At 46.1% G+C, this 22243-nt stretch overlaps 1 protein-coding gene across 1 annotated transcript in view; it reads left to right on the top strand.

The window, feature by feature from the left end:
• AMHR2 (anti-Mullerian hormone receptor type 2) overlaps positions 1 to 21154 on the top strand; it is a 64536-nt gene extending 43382 nt beyond the window's left edge. The window contains exons 9-12 of the mRNA XM_089691353.1: positions 10570 to 10727; positions 10808 to 10955; positions 17592 to 17728; positions 20371 to 21154. Of these exons, the coding sequence (XP_089547479.1) occupies positions 10570 to 10727; positions 10808 to 10955; positions 17592 to 17728; positions 20371 to 20514 (587 nt within the window). The 3' untranslated portion in view covers positions 20515 to 21154. The remainder of the gene's footprint in view (positions 1 to 10569; positions 10728 to 10807; positions 10956 to 17591; positions 17729 to 20370) is intronic.
• The last annotated feature ends 1089 nt before the right edge of the window (positions 21155 to 22243 follow it).

The following is a 22243-nucleotide window of genomic DNA, read 5'->3' as shown; positions in this document are numbered from 1 at the left end:
ATTTTATCCCAATCAAGTGAGAGTTAGCTCACTATGTCCTGGATCCCACTTTCTGAAAAACTATGGTACTCTGGGCTCACACATAATGAAAGGTCATATGCAGCCTTCCCCTTTTGGGAGAGACCACTGGTCATGTGACATGCCACACGTGGATGCCCAAAGAAGTCTTTTTGTTACCAAAGGTATTTTAAAGCTGAAACTATCCCTTACCTTTCTAAGAGCGCACTGCTCTATACCTTGCAGTTGTTTTAAGCAAAAGTACTGTTTTAGAGGCACCAGCTCTCATATGTGTAAATGGCCTACCTTATCAGTGAAGACTTGTAGTACTGTTGGGGGGCCCATTTGCTCCAAGCAAGGGTTACATTTAGTTATTTTGTTACTGGATGTGCTGTTTGACTTGGTGGTCATGTTGTCTGCTTAGATATTGCTACAGTTAGCCTGGCAGAGACTGACCAGGGCTGGTTGAAAACCTTTAGAGAGAGAGGTGCTTAGGAGAGGACTGTCTGCCAGTGTTTAGTGATACAGTCCCTACCCATAGTTTATCCTAAACTAATTCTGTAACCAAACAGGATTTAATCTGAGGACATACAGTGGGGATCCAAAGTTTGGGCACCCCAGCTAAAAATTTGTATTAATGTGCATAAAGAAGCCAAGGAAAGATGGAAAAATCTCCAAAAGGCATCAAATTACAGATTAGACATTCTTATAATATGTCAACAAAAGTTAGATTTTATTTCCATCATTTACACTTTCAAAATAACAGAAAACAAACAAAATGGCGTCTGCAAAAGTTTGGGCACCCTGCAGAGTTAATATCTTGTACTGCCCCCTTTGGCAAGTTTCACAGCTTGTAAATGCTTTTTGTAGCCAGCCAAGAGTCTTTCAATTCTTGTTTGAGGTATCTTTGCCCATTCTTCCGTACAAAAGTCTTCCAGTTCTTTGAGATTTCTGGGCTGTCTGTCACGCACTGCTCTTTTAAGGTCTATCCATAGATTTTCAATTATGTTGAGTTCAGGAGATTGTGAAGGCCATGGCAAAACCTTCAGTTTACGCCTCTTGATGTAATCCCCCGTGGATTTCGAGGTGTGCTTAGGATCATTATCCATTTGTAGAAGCCATCCTCTCTTTAACTTCAGCTTTTCCACAGATGGCATCAAGTTACCATCCAAAATTTGCTGAAATTTTATTGAATCCATTTTTCCTTCTACTCGTGAGATGTTCCCTGTGCCACTGGCTGCAACACAACCCCAAAGCATGATTGATCCAACCCCATGCTTAACAGTTGGACAGAGGTTCTTTTCATTAAATTCTGTGCCCCTTCTCCAAACGTACCTTTGCTCATTCCGGCCAAAAAGTTCAATTTCAACCTCATAGGTCCACAGAACTTGTTTCCAAAATGCATCAGGCTTGTCTATATGTTCATTTGCAAAGTTCAAACGATGATTTTTGTGGTGAGGACGTAGAAGAGGTTTTCTTCTGATGACTCTTCCATGAAGACCATATTTGTACAAGTATCTCTTTATAGTGGAATAGTGTACCACAACTCCAGTGTCTGCCAGATCTTTCTGGAGGGATCGTGCAGTCAAACATGGGTTTTGAATTGTTTTTCTCACAACCCTGCGAGCTGTTCTGTCTGATATTTTTCTTGGTCTTCCAGATCTTGCTTTAACTTCCACTGTTCCTGATGACTGCCATTTCTTAATTACATTCTGAACAGAGGATATTGACATCTGAAAACGCTTTGCTATCTTCTTATAGCCTTCTCCAGCTTTGTGAGCGTCAACTATTTTCAGTTTCAGTTTTCTAGACAACTGCTTAGAAGAACCCATGGTGCTGATTGTTGGGGCAAGGTCAGAAGAGTCTGGGCATTTAAAACCTTTGAGATTGACATAACCTGGTCTTCCCAGATGATGATTGAGAACAATCCATGACACTGGCAGGTCTCAGCTTTGCAAAGGGGGCAGTGCATGCTATAAATTCTGCAGGGTGCCCAAACTTTTGCAGACGCCATTTTTTTGTTTTCTGTTATTTTGAAAGTGTAAATGATGGAAATAAAATCTAACTTTTGTTGACATATAAGAATGTCTAATCTGTAATTTGATGCCTTTTGGAGATTTTTCCATCTTTCCTTGGCTTCTTTATGCACATTAATACAAATTTTTAGCTGGGGTGCCCAAACGTTCGATCCCCACTGTATGTTTTGCAGGCTTGCTCCTTTGGCAGTCAGCCTTGTATTAGCCATGCAGCGAGTCTGTACTGCTTGATCTCATTCAAGGCATTCTGAAAGTAAGTTGCCTCCAGAGGAATAACCTGGACAGTGAAAGAAAAAAGAGATTTCAGTCACAGTGACTTGTCTTGAAACCCACTCATGCTTGAAATGTATACTTCAGTTCCTCAGCATCAAGGAAAATGGGCTCAGTGACTGGTGACCTTTTTCAGACAGTGCATTGCTCAGTAAACAATGTTCATAGGCCATTGAAAGCCACATACAGTGCCTTGAAAAAGTATTCATACCCCTTGAAATGTTCCAAATTTTGTCATGTTACAACCAAAACCTTAAATGTATTTTATTGGGATTGTATGTGATAAACCAACACAAAGTGGCACATAATGGGGAAGTGGAAGTAAAACGATAAATGGTTTTAAACATTTTTTGCAAATAAATATGTGAAAAGTGTGGCATGCATATGTATTCAGCCCTCTTTACTCTGATACCCCTAACTAAAATCTAGTGGAACCAATTGCCTTCAGAAGTCACCTAATATAGTAAATAGAGTCCACCTGTGTGTAATTCAATCTCAGTATAAATACAGCTGTTCTGTGAAGCCCTCAAAGGTTTGTTAGAGAACATTAGTGAACAAACAGCATCATGAAGGCCATGGAGCACACTAGACAGGTCAGGGATAAAGTTGTGGAGAAGTTTAAAACAGGGTTAGGTTATGAAAAAAAAATCTCAAGCTTTGAACATCTCATGGAACACTGTTCAATCCATCATCCGATAATTGAAAGAGTATGGCACAACTGCAGACCTACCACAACTGACATGCTGGGCAAGAAGAGCATTAATTAGAGAAGTGTCAGGGCAGGGCTGTGGAACGGACAGGTAGGCCTAGTGGCAGGGTAAGGCACTGGCTGACGACAACCACCACCAACAAACCGAAGTCCCTCAGGGCGCGGAGTCTAAGTCCCAGGCTGCCCTTCACCAGGGCCCCTGATGGTGGGGATGGACTTGACGCAGCCAGGAACCAGGTCGCGGCCCCCGAGACACCCCGGCTGCGGTAATGGCCGCCGCCAATGGCGTGTAGCTGGTGAGAATGACAATAGCGTAGTCAGGCAAGCCGAGTCGACAACAACAGGACAAAACAGTACAGAACAGTAGACAGAGAATCACAGGTCACGGGCCGGGTTCAGCAACGGAAGGTCAGATCGAAGGAAAACACAGAGAATGGTCTTAGTCACAAGCCGAGTCAGAATACCAGAAGAGTCACGAGCATATACACAGAGCTGTAGCAAGACAAAGACACAAGTGCAAAGAGCATGTGCGGATCACAGGCTTATATGTACTCAGCCACACCCCTCTGGGGGATGGACCTCAGAGACCTGAAGGCATAAAAGCTTCCCACCATGCTCAGCAGAAATCCAAGATGGATGCCAGCACATGGAGTAACATAACCTCTGGGAAAAGGTAGGACCTTGACAGTACCTCCTCCTCAAGGGCCCCTCCCCCTCCGCGGCTCAACAAAAGGTTTCTGAGGAAAGCGGGTATGAAAAGCGCGGAGGAGGGCAGGAGCATGGACATCCGCGGAAGGAACCCAGGAACGCTCCTCGGGACCATAACCGCGTCAATGAACCAGGAACTGTAATCGACCGCGCACCAATCGAGAGTTTAGGATCCGGCTCACCTCATACTCCTCATGACCGTCAACCCGAATGGGACGGGGCCGAGGCAGAGAGGTAGTGAAGCGATTGCAGATCAGAGGTTTCAACAGTGATACATGAAAGGTATTGGAGATCCGCATCCCAGGTGGAAGGGCAAGGGCATAGGCCACCGGATTCACCTTGCGGAGAATGCGAAAAGGACCGACAAAACGGGGAGCTAGTTTGGGTGTGGGCACCCGAAGATTGAGGTTACGAGTAGACAACCACACCCGATCGCCGACCTGGTATGAAGGAGCGGGCAACCGTCTGCGATCAGCCTGGAACTTCTGACGCTGAGCCGAGTCCCTCAAAGCCCTCTGGATCTGCCCCCATGAAGAACGCAGGGCAGCAAGATGGTTCTCTACAGCCGGAATGTCCTGTGGTGGGAACCTCTCAGGTAATACCGCGGGTTGGTACCCATAGTTGGCCATGAAGGGAGACATCCCGGAGGAGGAGTTGACCGCTGAGTTCCTGGCAAACTCTGCCCAAGGCAGGAGATCGGCCCAATCGTCCTGATGGTCCAAGACATAACACCGAAGGAATTGTTCTAAGGCCTGATTGGAACGCTCCGCAGCCCCATTGGACTGCGGGTGGTAGGCTGAAGAAAAGGAGAGACTAATACCCAACTGGGAGCAGAAGGCGCGCCAGAATCTGGACACGAACTGACTCCCGCGGTCCGAGACAATCACCTTGGGCAACCCATGCAGGCGAAAAATCTCTCTGGAAAAGACCGTGGCCAGTTCTTGCGCTGTTGGTAATTTCCTGAGTGGAATACAATGGCACATTTTGGAAAAACGATCGACGACCATGAGAATGACCGTATGACCCCGAGACACAGGGAGGTCTACAATAAAGTCCATGCCCAGGTGTGACCAAGGACGCTCCCCATTGGGAATGGGTTGCAGAAGACCCATTGGAAGATGCCGTGGAGATTTATTCTGGGCACAGATCGAACATGCCGCTACATAAGAGGCGATGTCGGCACGGAGAGTTGGCCACCAGAACAACCGAGAGACGACCCAAGACAACTGGTTCCTCCCCAGATGCCCGGCAGTTTTGGAGTTATGGTAGGTACGCAGCAGACGGGTGTGCAACCCCTCGGGTACAAAACATCTACCCTCCGGTCCCTCGGGAGGAGCGTCAGTTTGAGCCGCCAAAATCTGCTCCCCAAGGGGAGAAGTCAGACTGGTGAGAATGGCAGCCAGGATCTGATCCGGAGGTATGACCGAGGTTGGCTCAGAGTCCTCCCTGGACAACTCAGAGTATTGCCGCGATAATGCATCAGCCCTGACATTCTTGGGACCAGGCAATTAGGAGACCACATAGTTGAACCGCGACAAGAACAAGGCCCATCTGGCCTGACGAGGTGTCAATCTTTTGGCCTCCGAAAGATAAGTCAGGTTCTTATGATCGGTAAGAATGAGGACCGGAACCGCGGAGCCCTCGAGCAGGTGCCTCCATTCCTTGAGAGCCAAAATGATTGGCAACAACTCCCTATCTCCAATCTGGTAGTTGCACTCTGCAGAGGAAAGCTTCCTGGAATAGAACCCACAGGGAAGTAGGGGTCCATCGGGTGACCGACGTTGAGACAGGAGAGCGCCTACTCCTGTCTCGGATGCATCGACCTCAAGGACGAAGGGCAATCCAGGATTGGGATGAGACAGTATCGGAGCCGAAGCGAAGGCGGATTTCAGAGCCTCGAAAGCTACGATGGCCTCGGATGGCCACTCGTGAGGATTACTGCCCTTCTTGGTTAGGTCTGAGAGAGGCTTTGCCAGCGTGGAGAAGTTCCTGATGAACTTCCGATAGTAGTTGGCAAAACCCAAAAAGCGCTGAATGGGCCGAAGACCATTGGGACGAGGCCACTGCAGAACCGCCGAAACCTTCTGAGGGTCCATGGAGAATCCCTCCGCAGAAATGATGTAGCCTAAAAAGGCAACTTGGGATCGATGGAACTCGCACTTCTCGAGCTTACAAAAGAGTTTGTTCTCCCGTAATCGTTGCAGCACCCACTTGACATCCTGGATATGGGACTCCATGGAGGTAGAGTAAACCAGGATGTCATCCAGGTAAACCACTACGCACTGCTGCAACAAGTCACGAAGGACATCATTTATGAATTCCTGAAAAACTGCGGGCGCGTTACACAACCCGAAGGGCATCACCAGGTATTCGTAGTGGCCGGTTCTGATGTTAAACGCGGTCTTCCACTCATCCCCCTGTTTGATCCGTATGAGGTTGTACGCTGCCCTAAGGTCAAGTTTGGTAAAGACTGTTGCCCCCTTAAGGCGGTCGAACAACTCAGTAATCAAGGGAATCGGGTATGCATTCTTATTGGTGATTCGATTGAGACCCCTATAATCAATGCAAGGCCTCAATTCACCACCCTTCTTCTTTACAAAGAAAAAGCCCGCTCCTGCTGGGGAAGTAGACTTACGAATGTGCCCCCGGGAAAGCGCATCCGCAACGTACTCCTCCATGGCCTTATTCTCCGCAACCGAGAGAGGATACACCCTGCCACGTGGAGGAGTGGCACCGGGTTGCAAGGATATGGCGCAGTCGTAAGGACGATGAGCAGGTAAGGCACCAGCGCGTACCTTATCACACACGTCCTGGTACTCCCCATAATCAGTGGGCAACGCAGAGTCCGAGGAGGCACACAACACCTTAACCGGCCCACGGATACACCCGGCCCCACACTGTGGAGACCACGAGAGAATCTCGGCAGTTTGCCAATTGAAGGTTGGATTGTGCATCTGGAGCCAGGGATACCCCAAAACCACCGAATAGTGTGGAGAAGAAATCACCTGGAAACAGGCCAACTCCCTGTGAACAGCCCCAATAGCTACTTAAACTGGCATAGTCTCGTGGGTAACCTGCGGTGGTTGCAGGGGCCTGCCATCTATTGCCTCGAGAACCAATGGGGTAACTCGAGCCTGCAGGGGAATGGAGTGCTGGGCAGCAAACGAGCTGTCCATAAACAACCCGCCGGCCCCAGAATCTACCAACGCCTGGGCCGTCACCGAGCCCTCCGCCCAAGAGAGGACAACGGTGATCAGTGGCTTATCTCTGCGGAACGCCGGGGACGAGGAGACTCCACCCAAGATCTGTCCCCGACAGGATCTCAGGTGCGAGCGTTTCCCGGACGGACCGGACAGGACTGCCGAAAGTGCCCACCAAGACCACAGTACAGGCAGCGACCCTCCCGACGCCGAGCGGCCCGCTCTCCCTTGGAAAGGCGAGCAAACCCCAGCTGCATGGGCTCACCACCAGACAATCTATCCCCAGGAGGCGTGGGAGGAGAGGGAGGAATGGGTGGGACAGAAAACGCAGGTGCCAGTCGATTGGAAGGCCTCCGCAGGCGTTCCTTGAGTGAAGGCCTCTCCCTGAGCCTGGCGTCAATCAGGATCAGGAAAGAGATGAGCTCCTCCAACTCCCTAGGCAGTTCCTTGGCTGCGATCTCGTCCTTCAATGCATCAGAAAGACCCTGAGAAAACGCAGCCACCAGAGCCTCATTGTTCCAACCCACCTCTGCTGCCAGGGTACGAAACTCTATGGCGTACTCGGCAACGGTCCGTGAACCCTGATGCATAGACATGAGCAGCTTGGCAGCCGAGGTGGAATGAGCCGGTACGTCAAATACCCTACGGAAGGCATCGACAAAACCGGAAAACTCGTGAATCACTGGGTCATTCCTCTCCCATAAGGGATTCGCCCAGGCCAAGGCCTTGTCTGAGAGTAGCGATATTAGGAAACCCACCTTTGACCTCTCAGTCGGAAAAGCGTGGGGTATTAATTCGAAGTAAATCCCCACCTGGTTGAGGAACCCACGACACTGACTCGGCTCACCCCCAAAGCGCTGTGGAAGAGGGGCTGAACCAGTCATACCTCTGGGCGCCGCAGCAGTCGCGGCGGTAGGCGCAACAAGCGGAACAGCAGCGGGAGCGACCACCGGAGTGACAACCGGCCTAATAACACCAGGAGTAAGGTGCGCGGTGCGTGCCAGCAGAGTTTGCAACGCCTGAGCGAACTGATCCAACAAGAGATCCTGTTGATCCAGTCTGGTGACCAATATTGGAAGCGAAGGCGTACCTGCACCGTCAGGATTCATGGCACTTGTGTAATGTCAGGGCAGGGCTGTGGAACGGACATGTAGGCCTAGTGGCAGGGTAAGGCACTGGCTGACGACAACCACCACCAACAGACCGAAGTCCCTCAGGGCGCGGAGTCTAAGTCCCAGGCTGCCCTTCACCAGGGCCCCTGATGGTGGGGATGGACTTGACGCAGCCAGGAACCAGGTCGCGGCCCCCGAGACACCCCGGCTGCGGTAATGGCCGCCGCCAATGGCGTGTAGCTGGTGAGAATGACAATAGCGTAGTCAGGCAAGCCGAGTCGACAACAACAGGACAAAACAGTACAGAACAGTAGACAGAGAATCACAGGTCATGGGCCGGGTTCAGCAACGGAAGGTCAGATCGAAGGAAAACACAGAGAATGGTCTTAGTCACAAGCCGAGTCAGAATACCAGAAGAGTCACGAGCATATACACAGAGCTGTAGCAAGACAAAGACACAAGTGCAAAGAGCATGTGCGGATCACAGGCTTATATGTACTCAGCCACACCCCTCTGGGGGATGGACCTCAGAGACCTGAAGGCATAAAAGCTTCCCACCATGCTCAGCAGAAATCCAAGATGGATGCCAGCACATGGAGTAACATAACCTCTGGGAAAAGGTAGGACCTTGACAAGAAGCAGCCAAGAGGCCCATGGTAACTCTGGAGGAGCTGCAGAGATCCACAGCTCAGGCAAGAGAATCTGTCCACAGAACAACTATTAGTCATGCTCTGCACAAATGTGCCCATTATGGAAGAGTGGCAAGAAGAAAGCCATTGTTTAAAGAGAGCCATAAGAATTCCCATTCACAGTTTGCAAGAAGCCATGTGGGGGACACAGCAAAAATGTGGAAGAAGGTGCTCTGATCAGATGAGACCAAAATTTAACTTTTTGGCCTAAAAGCAAAACCCTATGTGCGGAAAACTAACACTGCACATCACCCTGAGCACCCCATCCCCACCGTGAAACATGGTGGCGGCAGCATCATGTTGTGGGGATGCTTTTCTTCAGCAGCAACAGGAAAGCTGGTCATAGTTGATGGGAAGACAGATGAAGCCAAATACAGGGCAATCATAGAAGAAAACCTCTTAGAGCCTGCAAAAGACTTGAGACTGGGGCAGAGGTTCACCTTCCAGCAGGACAACGACCCTAAACATGCAGCCAGAGCTACAATGGAAAGGTTTATATCAAAGAATATTAATGTGTTAGAATGGCTCAATCAAAGTCCAGACCTAAATCCAATTGAGAACCTATGGCAAGACTTGAAAATTGCTGTTAACAGACGCTCTCCATCCAATCTGACAGAGCTTGAGCTCTTTTGCAATGAAGATGTTCATAAAGTGACAGTTCATGCTAGGGTGCCAATCACAGCTGTAGGTAACTTCAGTATTCAGTGATGTGCCCAAAGGTGTGGTAAAAATATGCACTCACCAGATGAGTATTATAAATACGCATTTAATATGTATCATCAGATGTCCCCTTTAAGGATGGATAAGGTAAGCCGGGTACAGAATCTCCTTCCTCTGGATGGTGTACAGCCCAACGGATATCTCCTGGGTACTCAAGGAACTAATCCTGCCAGAGGTCCCCTTTAAGGATGGATGGGTGTTTGCAGCCTGAGATGGAAATGCCCTCCTCTGGGTCCTGTGGGATACTGCAGCTAGCTTCCAGGGTAGGGCTCTGCAAATTAATTAGCTCAACAGGGAGCCAAACAGAAGCTAGCCCAGAGTGCAGTATTGAATAAGTAAGGCTTTATTATCCACGTTTAAAAAGATTATGCCCACGTTATAAAGGTAATGAAATAGTAATAACAGGTGCTGGTAAGCAGTGTTGAAGGGACTGACAGTCCACTGAGCAAGATGGTCGCCGGACATTCACGAGGCTCCGGCGGCGTGATGTCACGGCGTATTGGCTCCTCCATCTTGCTCAGTGGACGGTCAGTCCCTTTAACACTTGTTAGCTACACACTTAATTCCTTGATTATCCTGAGATGTTAACCCCTTCCCAGCCAGTGTCATTAGTACAGTGACAGCTTATAGCAGTGGTCCCCTAACTGTGGCCCAGGGGCCGGATGTGGCCCTTTGCTTGCTTTTATCTGGCCCTTGGGACACTATTTCACCAACTACTACAAATGATGGGGCACGTCTCATTCATACCAACAATGGGGCATTATTCCTTCCAATAAAACAAATGAAGGGGCATGGATGCTGGGGCATTTTCTATTCCCACTGGCCAAAGTCTGGCCCCCCAAAGCCTAAAGGATAATAAACTGGCCCTTTGCTTAGAAAGCTTTGAGACCCCTGGCGTATAGTGTTATCACTGATCACTGTATTCGTGTCACTGCTGTCTTTTTCAGTTTGCCAGTACATTACAGACTCTGACCCTCACTGTCTTTGGAATTTTTAGTAAAGGACACATTATCCCATATATGCTGTATGTAGACAAAAGTCAATGTTTCATGTTCAATATCTTACATTCAGTGGCACTTGTTTATCCTGTACTGTGAAGTTCAACAATCTGATTTGTCTCACTAACAGACATATGTAAACCAGCTATTGCTCACCGAGATCTGAGCAGTGAAAATATCCTGGTGACAGCTGATTCTTCTTGTGTCATATCAGACTTTGGCCTCTCTGTGGTTTTGGAGGATTACCAGATGAAGAAGAAGGGGCATGACCCAGCTGTACTAAACATGGTAAATTAGGGATAATACAGGATACTTTGCATTATGAAATGTGATCTGCTTGCATTTTTGACACTGAACTATTTTCACAGACAGGAACACTCCGCTACATGTCTCCAGAAATGCTGGATGGCTCCCTGAATCTTATGTCCTGGGAACTGGCCCTAACTCAAGCTGATGTGTATTCTTTGGGCCTCCTGCTATGGGAGATATTCAGTCGTTGCAATGATTTGTATGCAGGTAAGAAAGGCGGGAGGCATGGCCAGATCTAGGGGAGTGCTGGGGTGGGCAGTGCTTCCCCAGATTTTAGTTGTGCCACCCAGGGCCAGTGACATCAGTTTTAAGAAGTGGAGGGGTTGTCTCAGCAATACCAAATCCACATGGTTCCACAGTGCCCTGTAGCACCACATCATTCCTTTCCTTGGTGCAGGGGTGCGAACCAAGATGCACAGTGTCATATGTTGCTATGGTACTGACATCCGCCCTACCTGCACCATGGGAATGGATAATGTTGATCCAGGGCATAGAATAAGAAGAGGACAGAAGCCCTTCTTCCATCCAGACATGCTCTGTCTCTCATTACCTGCCATTATGCTGCAGCCACAGTTAAGGGTGATGTTTTTAATGCACCCCCAGATCAGGCAGGCTAGATCTGTTCTGCTTGAAAAATTCTTTGAGGCTAGAGACATGCAGAGTGATTTTTGCCGAAGACTCTCAATTTTCCTTGTTGAGCTATTTAGGCAAAACTTGCCAAAAAAAAATGTTTCCTGACAGCTCCATGTCAGCCACCTCTGGGTACACCACACCGTTTCCCATGCTATCAGGATCTAACTCATAAATTTGACCCCCACTACCCAGGAGGTGTTCCTTTCCTCTGTACTGTCAGGACCTGGTGCATTCTCCTACTTCGCTGGATTAAAGATCTTGCCGTCCATCTACAGTTGCCACCTCATCCTTTTAAAACTGAACATATAGTAATTACACAGGTTCTGAGCATTAATTTATTTCAGATAAGGTACTAAGTGAGTTTAATTACCACCTTAATCAACCACAGAACCTGTGTAATAAATATGTGTTTGATTTTAAAGGGATGAGGTGGCAACCCTATGTTCATCCAGTGTGGGTCCTCCTAGACATAGCCCCCTTGGTGCCTGCTAAATGCTTTGGCTGTGTGGAGTTCCTGCTGCTGGTTTTTGGGGCTGTGGTAAGTACACTATAGTTCTGCAGTTTTGTGATGGCATTGTCTCCCCTCTATAGTGTCTCTTCAACAATTCCTGGACTTCAAGGATTACTCTGTCTCTGTAATGAAACTCCAGTCCCAGCAAGATAGTGGTGCATTCCACAGTGGTTTGCCGGCAGCTTCTTGGTTGCTCTGAACATGTGCAGACTGGTGGCCAATTGGAAACCTCAGAGGTAGCTTGCCTCCAAATTTAAACTTGCAGAGTGCTCAGAGCAGCACTGCATTGTCAGAAGCATTCCTGTATTCCCTCTTGCCAGTTCAATGGTTTCAAGACTCCATTCTTCTCCTTGCTCCTTGCTCAAGATATGAACATCACTCCAGATGCTGAGACAGTAATCGCAGTGAGCCCCCCTTCAAGAGCACAAAGCTCCCACCAGCCACAACCTTGACCTCGGATGTGCTGGGCCTGTCCAAATGTGGTGCTCCTGGGAAAAACATTTTACAAAGCCTGCTTCAGAAACCAAGGACAGGGACAAAGGGAAGGAGGAGATGGTTTCTCATATGAAACAAGCGTTCAAGGATATGCTAAAATCATTCACTGAGCAGCTACATCCTCCACGTCAGCAAGCGCCTTTCTCGACCCCATGTGACTACTCCTCAGTTAAACACTGGAGGTGAAGAACCTCAGGCAGTGGCCAGATCTGAGTCTGAAGACTCCTCGGAGAGGAAGAGGGCGCAAGTTTTGGGGGGTTCAATTTAATTGATATTCAGTCCTTCTTGAAAGAAGTCAGGCAGGCCTTGGAGTGGGAAGATCCACCAGAGGAACCACAAAAAAAGCAGCATAGCTACTTCAAGAATATGAAGAGAGAGGGGCTCACCTTTCCTTTCATTGAAGAAATTAAAGACATAATTGAAGATGAGTGGAAACAAATAGATAAAACATTTTCTCTCAGGAATTGCTTTGACAAGTTTTCCCCTTAAGGAAGGAGGATGTCAAGCATCTAGAGGACCCACCCATGGTCGAAGCAGCCCTCATGCATTTGGCCAAGCACATCACATTGCCATTAGATAACACGGTCTCTTTTACAGATGTCCTCGACAGGAGGGTGGATTTAGACCTTAAAAGGTCTATATAGCTGCAGGAGGAGCGTGCAAACCATTGGTGGCCTTGCAGCAATTTCCAAGGCCATGGAGGTCTGGATAGACAAGTCGGAGGAAGCTGTTTATAACGATCTTGGTAAAGCCGAGATCATTGCCTCATTTAACAACCTGAAGCTCATGGCTGGGTTTATGGTGAAGGATGCTATTGATATAATAAAATCTATTGTGCGCGTGATGCTAAACGCAGTCACAGCAAGACGCACCTTATAGCTCAGACCTTGGGTGTTGGACTCGTCATCCAAACAAGGCTGGTTTAGTTTCCCCTTTAAGGGCCGATCCTTATTTAGAAACAAGCTTAGTACAGTAATTACCAAGGCAACAGGGGGTAAATCTGGATTCATCCCCTCAGTATTTCGGGTGGCTTATAAATGAGGAAAAAAGCCAGTTGCTAGCTGCTAATTTATCTGGGCAAAAGAACACATCTCTTCCATTGGGGAAGATTCCTGTCATCCTGGAGTGTGTGAATTCTGCACGATTAGCCATCCATCTCCCAGCCAGAACCTGCCTCCAGTTGCTGGGCACCATGGTGTCTGTGATTCCCATGGTCCATTGGCACTCTTGCCCCTTCCAGAATGGATTTCTCCTCCAGTGGGATTCCCAAGAGCTGTCTCAGAGTATATTGATAACCCAGTCCATGAGGCAAGGTCTCCTCTGGTGGGCAGAGAGAAGGAATCTCCTTTGGTGTCATTCTGTCCTTCCAATGTCCTGGATTATGGTCAACTCAGATGCCAGTGAGACAGGCTGGGAGCTGTCTACAAGGACCAGTGAACTCAAGGCCTCACCTTCCGGAGAAGACCATTTCCAACAAGTTGGAGCTGAGGGTGGCAAATCAGGCTCTCCTGGCCTTTGCTCTGGTGGTCTGTGGTGGTTCGGTTCTCCTGAGGATGGACAATGTTAAGCTGTATCCTATATAAAAAAACAGGGGAGCATGCAGAGTCGGTCCCTTCTGAAAGAGGTAAAACCTATAAAGGACTGGGCTCAAAATAATATGCTCCTCCTCTTGGCAGCATATTTGCCCAGACATGTCCGTCTCCAGGCAGACTATCTGTCTAGGGCCTCAGTGGATAACAGTGAGTGGTCTCTGCTGACGCATGTGATTCAGGAAATTGTAGCATGGTCCTTTCTGCCGAAAATAGACCTCTATGCATCTATGGACAATAAGAAACTCTCCTTATTCTGTGCAAGATATCACCAACGTGCAGTCATTGCGGACGCTCTGACCTTTAAAATGGGCCTTTCAGACAGCTTATGCCTTTCCCCTGGTGCCTCTCATCCTGTCCTTTCTGAACAGGTTGATATAGGAAGATGTCACAGTGCTGACAGTAATTCTGGATTGGCCAAAGCGCCCTGGTACCTGCTGCTTATACGCTCAAGTTCGAGCACTCCCTGCCCATTACCAGTGAGGCTAGATTTCCTATTCCAGGGCCCAGTTCTACACTCAGCGCCAGAGAAGCTCACACTGACAGAATGGATATTGAAAAGTGGAGGTTCATAAGTTTGGGATGCTCCTCAGATGTTGTCGAAACACTTATTAAAGCTTGCAAATTCAGCACAAGCAGAAGATCCAAGAATATGTTGCGTCAGAAGGATTCGAGCCAGAAGAACCCAGCAATTATCACATCCTTGGGTTTCTATAGAAAGGTCTGGAAATGGGCTTGAGTGTAAGTGCACTCAAAGGCCAAATCTCAGCCATTTCAGCCTTCAATGGTACTCAGTGGGCTTCTAACGTACTAATAGTCCATTTCTTTATGGCTGTAATGAAGCTAATCACAATAGATTCAGCTAGAAGAATTTTGGAGCTGGCAGCCTTAGTATTTAAAGAACCCTATACTTCTTCAGACAGAGTGTTGCTAGGCCACCAAGTTTCACCTAAATCAGGAAATAGCTCTACCTACCTATTTTTGGGAGGATGGTCAAGAAGTCAGCACGATAGATCTGGGAACTCTAAGGTCCTACATTGACGCTACCTCTGATGTCAGGTCTTCAGATTGCCTGTTTGTGATTTTTTTGAGGGATACGTAATGGTTGCAGAGCCTCCAGCAGGATTATCACCTCCTAGTTTGTGAAGACTATGGCATGTAAAGATAAGGGGTTAGCACTTCCAGAGGGAATAACAACTCACTCCACAAGGAGCATTTCAACTTCTTGAGCAACTGCCTACAGAGTTTCTTCAGAGACAATATGCACGGCAGCAACCTGGGCATCCATGTACACTTTTGTTTCTCATTACCAAATTGATCAATCTGTATTGACTACTGTTGACTTTAGGAAAGCTGTAATCTGTTCAGCCAGTGGCCACAGTTAAAAAGATATTGGCATCATTCCACCTTGGTATCTAGTTAATTCCTGGAGGTGGCTAAAATGGAGCTGTCAGGAAAATGGAAATTTGAATACCAAATACTTACTGCAATTTTCCTTTCCTGAAGGGCTCCATGTCAGCTTAGACTCCCACCCTGGGACAAAGTTCTAGTTATGCAACAAAACGCCTTCCTGGGCGGTGGGGGTCAAATTTATGAGTTAGGTCCTGATAACATGGGGTTGAGTTGGCATACCTGGAGGTGGCTGACATGGTGCCAACCTTTTAGAGAAATTAAAACTCTAAATACAGCTTATGCTCTTGGGTCAGGTTTATAGAGCCTTTTCTTACCTGATAAATGACAACTAAAATGTGACTGGTTTGAGGCCACACAGACAATAATGTCCTGACATTTATTGACTAGTTACTACCTACTTTTTTGAAATTATATATGAGATAGGCTAGCTCCCATGCTTTGACTTTGATTGTAAGATGTGCAGGGTTTGCAGTGCTGTAAGCCTGAGTTAATTTACCATTAACATACTATCTCTATAGAATTTTCTGAAATGTTTGAGGAAGGGTGAGTGCTTACCAATTTATTTGGATGACTATAAAGAATTTATTTCCATTCAACTATATGTGGTAAGCCCCTACAATGGTAGCAAGCACATTACTGCTCGGTTTTCCAAATCATGCACATTGCTTGTGATGCTTACATTGTGAATGGCACAATGTTAACTGACGGCTGTGTGTTTCAATGTGCTGCACTAGAAAAAACTGCAGGTCCAATGTTTGGTCCATTGCGGTGCATTAAGCAGCCCATTCAAATGAATGAGTTGACTTAATATAATGCATGTTAATTGCCCTTGCAGTGCCCATCCTACCTTGGAGTGTAAGACCGCAGGAGCAATGAATAAGACAAGTACCATTTAACTTTTTAAATATGGGGTGGGGATTTTCTACTGCAAGGGTCAAGGGCTTTGGCCCTTACAATTATTCCTGTTTGGGAAACTTTTCATGAAAATAACCTCTATTAGACAGCATCAGAACTCCAGGTGAGGCATGTACTACACGTGGCCGTAAAGGCAGGAGGTTTTCTACCTGTATGCATTCTATGCATGAGGATGAAAAACCTTCTGTATGCAACTCCCCCCCCCCCCCGATTATACTTACCTGAACCCGATCTCAATTCAGCAATGTACATGAAAGAAGAGGCTCTCTCCCTCCTCTTTGGCTCAGACACAGCAGCGGGAGTCATTGGCTCAGACACAGCAGCAGGAATCATTGGGTCAGACACAGCAGCGGGAGTCATTGGCTCAGACACAGCAGCGGGAGTCATTGGCTCAGACACAGCAGCAGGAGTCATTGGCTCAGACACAGCAGCGGGAGTCATTGGTTCAAACACAGCAGCGGGAGTCATTGGCTCAGACACAGCAGCGGGAATCATTGGCTCAGACACAGAAGCGGGAGTCATTGGCTCAGACACAGCAGCGGGAGTCATTGGCTCAGACACAGCAGCGGGAGTCATTGGCTCAGACACAGCAGCGGGAGTCATTGGCTCAGACACAGCAGCGGGAGTCATTGGCTCAGACACAGCAGCGGGAATCATTGGCTCAGACACAGCAGCGGGAGTCATTGGCTCTCGCTGCTGTCAATAACAGCCAGTGAGAAGGGAGCAGGGGGTGAGGCCGAACCACACTTTGTTTGTCTTATAGACACACAGAGCCAGCTCGGGAGTGAGCATGCAGGTGTGCCACGATAAGTGGTTTCCTTTAGTGGCACACCAAAAAGAGGAGGAGCCAGGAGCAATGGCGGGGGACACAAGAAGAGGAGGATTGGGGATTGGGGTTGCTCTGTGCAAACCATTGCACAGAGCAGATAAGAATGACATGTTTGTTATTTTTAAAAAATAAAAAATCCTATTAGACTATATATATATATAAAATGTTATATGATCATATAACATTGTTGCTTATTATGAAGATACTGTGTGTATCTTTATGGAAATGTTAATGGTATGCATATTCCTTTGAGTGTTAATGATATGCATATCCCATTTTAGCCAAATGCAAGGAAAGAAAATTGTCCATTAAGATGATGTTGACAATAGAGTAATCCATAGAAAACAGTCAAAACTCTTTGCTTTGCTCCATCAGTACAATTTTTATGATACTTTGCTACTCCAAAAACACTTCCACTGTGCTTCAGCTTTTTTTCAAATTATGGTCCTTGTTCTCAGATCACCAGTCTCCAGAGTTTCATGTGGTCTTCTCAGAGGAGTTGGGTCCAAACCCTTCCTTGGATGAGCTGCGATCATTGGTAGCGGAGAACAAGAGACGGCCACAATTGCCTAAAAACTGGAGAGGAAATCTCCAAGTAAGTATAATGAAAAGCAAGCTAATATTACAGATGTAAACAAAGATCTTATCTCTATTATTCTAATTTGCTTGTATCTTAAAATGGAAATATTGTTTCTTAATTTAATTTTGTTAATCTGGAAAATGTAAAGGGATCCTGTAGTTTACCTATATGGACAAAGTCACAGGTTCACTATAAGGTAGGATGGATTAAAGTGTTACTAAACCCAGGACCCTGCATTCACTATATCTGGTCTCCTGCAGTACACAGAACATGGATGTGCAATTATTTTAGTAAATATAAACTGCTAAATACATTTTCTCATCAGCAGTTACAGCAGTCTTGTGACATCTATTAGTGTTCAGCAGAGCACTGGTAACAGCTTTGTAAGAGGAGTTTTCATTCTGCTCTAGGAGGATGCAGAACCCCTGACCTCTGTCTGGACAGTGCTGATTGGCCCTGTGCTGATTAGATGCACACTTCCAAGAAAAAAAAACTTTCTAGCAATACACACCAAACTGAGCTTGTGCAGAGTGTCTCCACACAAAATGTCTTATCAGGAGATAGGAGGGGGACACTGGAAGAAGGGGAGGATCAAAGAAGTCAGGATCAAACAGCCATTTATGATGCAGAGGATTAACCCCTTAGGTTCCACAGTGATTATAACAAGCATGCTTTACTGCATATACAGGCTGATTTTACTGTTGTGGGCAGGCTCGGACTGGCCATAGGGCACACCAGGCTGTCTCTTTGCTGGATGGACTGTCTCTTTGCTGAATAAGCTGTTTCTCTGCTGGACGCGTTGCCTCTTTGCTGGAGGGGCTGTCTCTTTGCTGGATGATCTGTCCCTTTGCTGGACGGGCTGTCTGCTGGATGGGCTGTCTCTTTGCTGGACGACTGTCTCTTTGCTGGATGGGCTGTCTCTACTGGATGGGCTGTCTCTTTTTCTGGATGGGCTGTCTCTTTGCTGGGCGAGTTGTCTCTTTGCTGGATGGGCTGTCTCTTTGCTGGATGGCAACATCTCTTTGCTGGATGGCGAAGTCTCTTTTCTGGATTGGGCTGTCTCTTTGCTGAATGGGGATGTCTTTTTGCTGGACTAGGCTGTCTCTTTGCCCAGTTTGGCCCAGCAAAGAGACAGCCCAGTCCAAAAAGGGACATCCCCATCCAGCAAAGAGACATTCCTGTCCAGCAATGAGACATCCAATCTTTGCTATATAGAGATGTCTCTTTGCTGGATTGGGCCATCTCTTTGAATATATAGGGGGCACTGTGATTAGATCTCTAGAGGCACTGTAATGTAAAGGGACACTGGGATATAAAGGGTACTGTGCTGTAAAGGGGCACTGTAATCAATACAGTGCAGTCCCCTTTATATCACAGTGCCCTTTTATATTACAGTGCGGAGGACTGACTCCGTGAATATTCCATCACCAACTGCCCATGCGAATGCCCTTGTACACACACGTAAGTGAGGTCTCCAGAACTGGACACAGTATTCTAAATGAGGTCTAACTAAAGATCTATATAGGGGAATCAGGACCTTCTTCTTCCTGCTGGTTACCCCTCTAGTGATGCATCATAGAATCCTATTTGCGGTCCCCACTGCCTGACCACACTGTTTGCTCGTTTTGCAATCATTTGAAATAAGTACCCCCCAAGTCCTTTTCCTATGAAGTTCTGGCCAACAATGTACCCCAACAAACAGCCTTTTTACACAATGCAGAGGATTAACTCCTTAGGTTCCACAGTTAGTATATCAAGCATGCTTTACTGCATATACAGACTGATTTTACTGTTGTGGGTTTAGTAACACTTTATTCAAGGCCATCTAAATCATCTGGTGTAGAAAACTAATGAAGCCACCATATTGGTAAGCTCCAACAGATTTTGTTTTTAGGTCTAATGATGCTTTGGGTTTTAACTTGCTTAGCAAGTTCAAAATGTACATAGAGCTATGCACATTGAGGTCAGTAAGGGCTTTTGTATAAGTGTATTTACTGCTTGTTAAAAAAATGTAAAGATCTGAATGGCCATAGCATGGCTAAAGTTTCACTTTAGGAGAAGAATATCTCTTTGTGGAGCAGATTTGGAAATCAACATAATTTTATACTGCAAGATGCATAAATGTGCACCTATCCTGCCTAAAAAAGCTTTTGACTGCCTACAGTAATTCAATGCTAGGATCTAGCAGTGCCTGCAAAATCTCAAATACTCCATTATCCTGTCAAGTATTGCAGTACTTTATTTAACATATTTTGACACTTCCTATAGTGCCAAGACCTGGCACATTCCTCCTCCCTCTATCATCTTCCTTTTAACCCATCATTAAGATAAGTGGGCATAATGGCCAATATGAAAGTGCAGGAGGCAAGAGGCTACCGGGAATTGTAAGATTGTTTTGGGACATAAAGTGCTGGAGATGGATTTCTTAATATAGGTGCACTGAGTAGTACAATGTGGAAAGCAGGGGGAAGTATCACGTGTTCCCCCATATCTGGACCAGGGTGGTGGAGAAGCACAACCAAGTAGACATATCTTGTTTTGCCTGCTATTGAGAAATCAAGTTTCTTTGTCGTAGAAGTTTGCTTTGACATTTTTGATGGATGTCTGTGCTGCGTTCCCTTCGTTGTAAGTAACAGCATTTGTAATCTTTCATGCAGCTCTACAATACGTTGTGGGAAACTTTGGAGGATTGTTGGGACCCAGACTCTGAGGCTCGTCTAACTGCCCAGTCTGCTGAACAAAGACTGCATATCCTCGCTACCCACAGCTTGTCACCAGAGAACAGTCTTTCACACAGCTGAACCCTCATATTTCTTTTCAGCAATTTAAGGAAAAAAAAGCTGCACTTGCATATTTTTGTCCTTAATCTCAGGTTCACATGATATAGAGATAATGTATGGAATATAGAGACTGCAACAGGAACAATTTGTGGTGTAATATGGTGCAAAAACAAAAAATGTAATGTATCAGGTGCAAGCTAAACTTGATGGGATTTTCTGTTTGTGTGTGTGTGTGTAGTTTTAGATTAAGTGTTAGAACCTCTTCCAGCTTTAATTACTATATGCTATGGTGACCACACAGGAAGTAAGGGAAAGTTACCATTGGGGACACAGCAATTAAAGCTGATAGACGTTTGAACCCTTTCCCACTGTGTTAAAATTTTTAAACGAGCCCAGAGTAAAAGAAAATCTCCCAAATGGAAGCACAAACAGCAATAATATATTAACAAAGGTTCCAAACCTATACAAAACTAAAAATAGAGTTTTGGTGGGGTTCCACCAAGGACACTAAGGACTGGTCAAAATATAAATGTTATTTGTCTATTGATAAAAAACAATAGATAACTCAGGGTTATCAGTTGTTATTCACAATTCAATGTGTAATGTATTACATTTTATTCTTTTTTCTTTCTTTTGAATAAAATTACCATCCTGCATGTTATTTACTATGATCTATCCATCCAGATTTCTGCTTTTACTGGCTTCACACGTGGACTGAAAATTAAAATATAAAGTCTGAGCTGCTTTTACAGTAAAAAATACATGTAACCCAATATTGAACCCGTGGCCAGACTATGGGCATTCAAATATTTGCTTGTATTCCTCATAAGCAGTAAATGAGCTTTAAAATAAGTCATCACTAACCTCTTGGTAAGGGATTTCTTTATTATAAGGTTAGTTGGTTGACCAAAATTATGATATCGTTATTGCAATTGCATGGCATAGTACAAAGGAGCTGGTGACACATTAATAAAATAAAAACAACACACACCAAGAGATTTAACTCTTAAATATTTATTGGATATTTTATTGGCCATGGTGTTTTTCAAAGGTGAAAAAAATTATTAATAAATACATATCAAAGAAAATATCTAGCCATCCTGGCTGAAACCAAAATTACAATTATCAATACAGTCAGGTGGTCCATCCAGATATACTGGATGACTAAACTCCTACTGGACGACTAAACCCCTACTGAACAAGCACCATGACAGTTAATAAAAGAAAAAGGGCAGGTGGGTGGGAGCCATGGTCTGTCCCAGAGGAGCTGGGGTAAATATAGCAGCAGGCAGCAGGTTTAAATAGGATCCAAAAGCGTTGTACAAATGCCCGCCATTTTTTAAAATCCAGGGACGGCCTGTTGCTAAAGGAGAATCCCCGTTGCAACAGTCAATAGTAACCTTCCCATGTAACTCAATGAAACATGGCCCTTTGTGCTATCCCACGGGGGTCCTGCTGACCACTAGTGACCCTTGCAGGAGATTAGATACACACACCAATATGTGTATAAAAGCTATTCCAATCTATTGAAGATGGGTAAGAATTTTTACAGACCGTGGATGAGTTCTTGGTTACATAACAGAGCAGAAGGCAGCTCATGGTTACATGCACAATGGATGACAACTGATAGAAAGTCATTTAAGCAATGGGATGCAGCATAGGTCACAATACACACACACACTCGAGCTTTGCATTCTTTTCCAACTGTCCTTAACAATGCTGTTTAACTCATCTTGTGTCCATTGGCTAT

This window comes from Staurois parvus, unplaced genomic scaffold, assembly GCF_062004578.1.
Source record: "Staurois parvus isolate SC_StPar_1 unplaced genomic scaffold, SC_StPar_1.0 ptg000562l, whole genome shotgun sequence".
NCBI classification, from domain to species: Eukaryota; Metazoa; Chordata; class Amphibia; order Anura; family Ranidae; genus Staurois; species Staurois parvus.
This window is presented reverse-complemented; position numbering and strand designations above follow the sequence as displayed.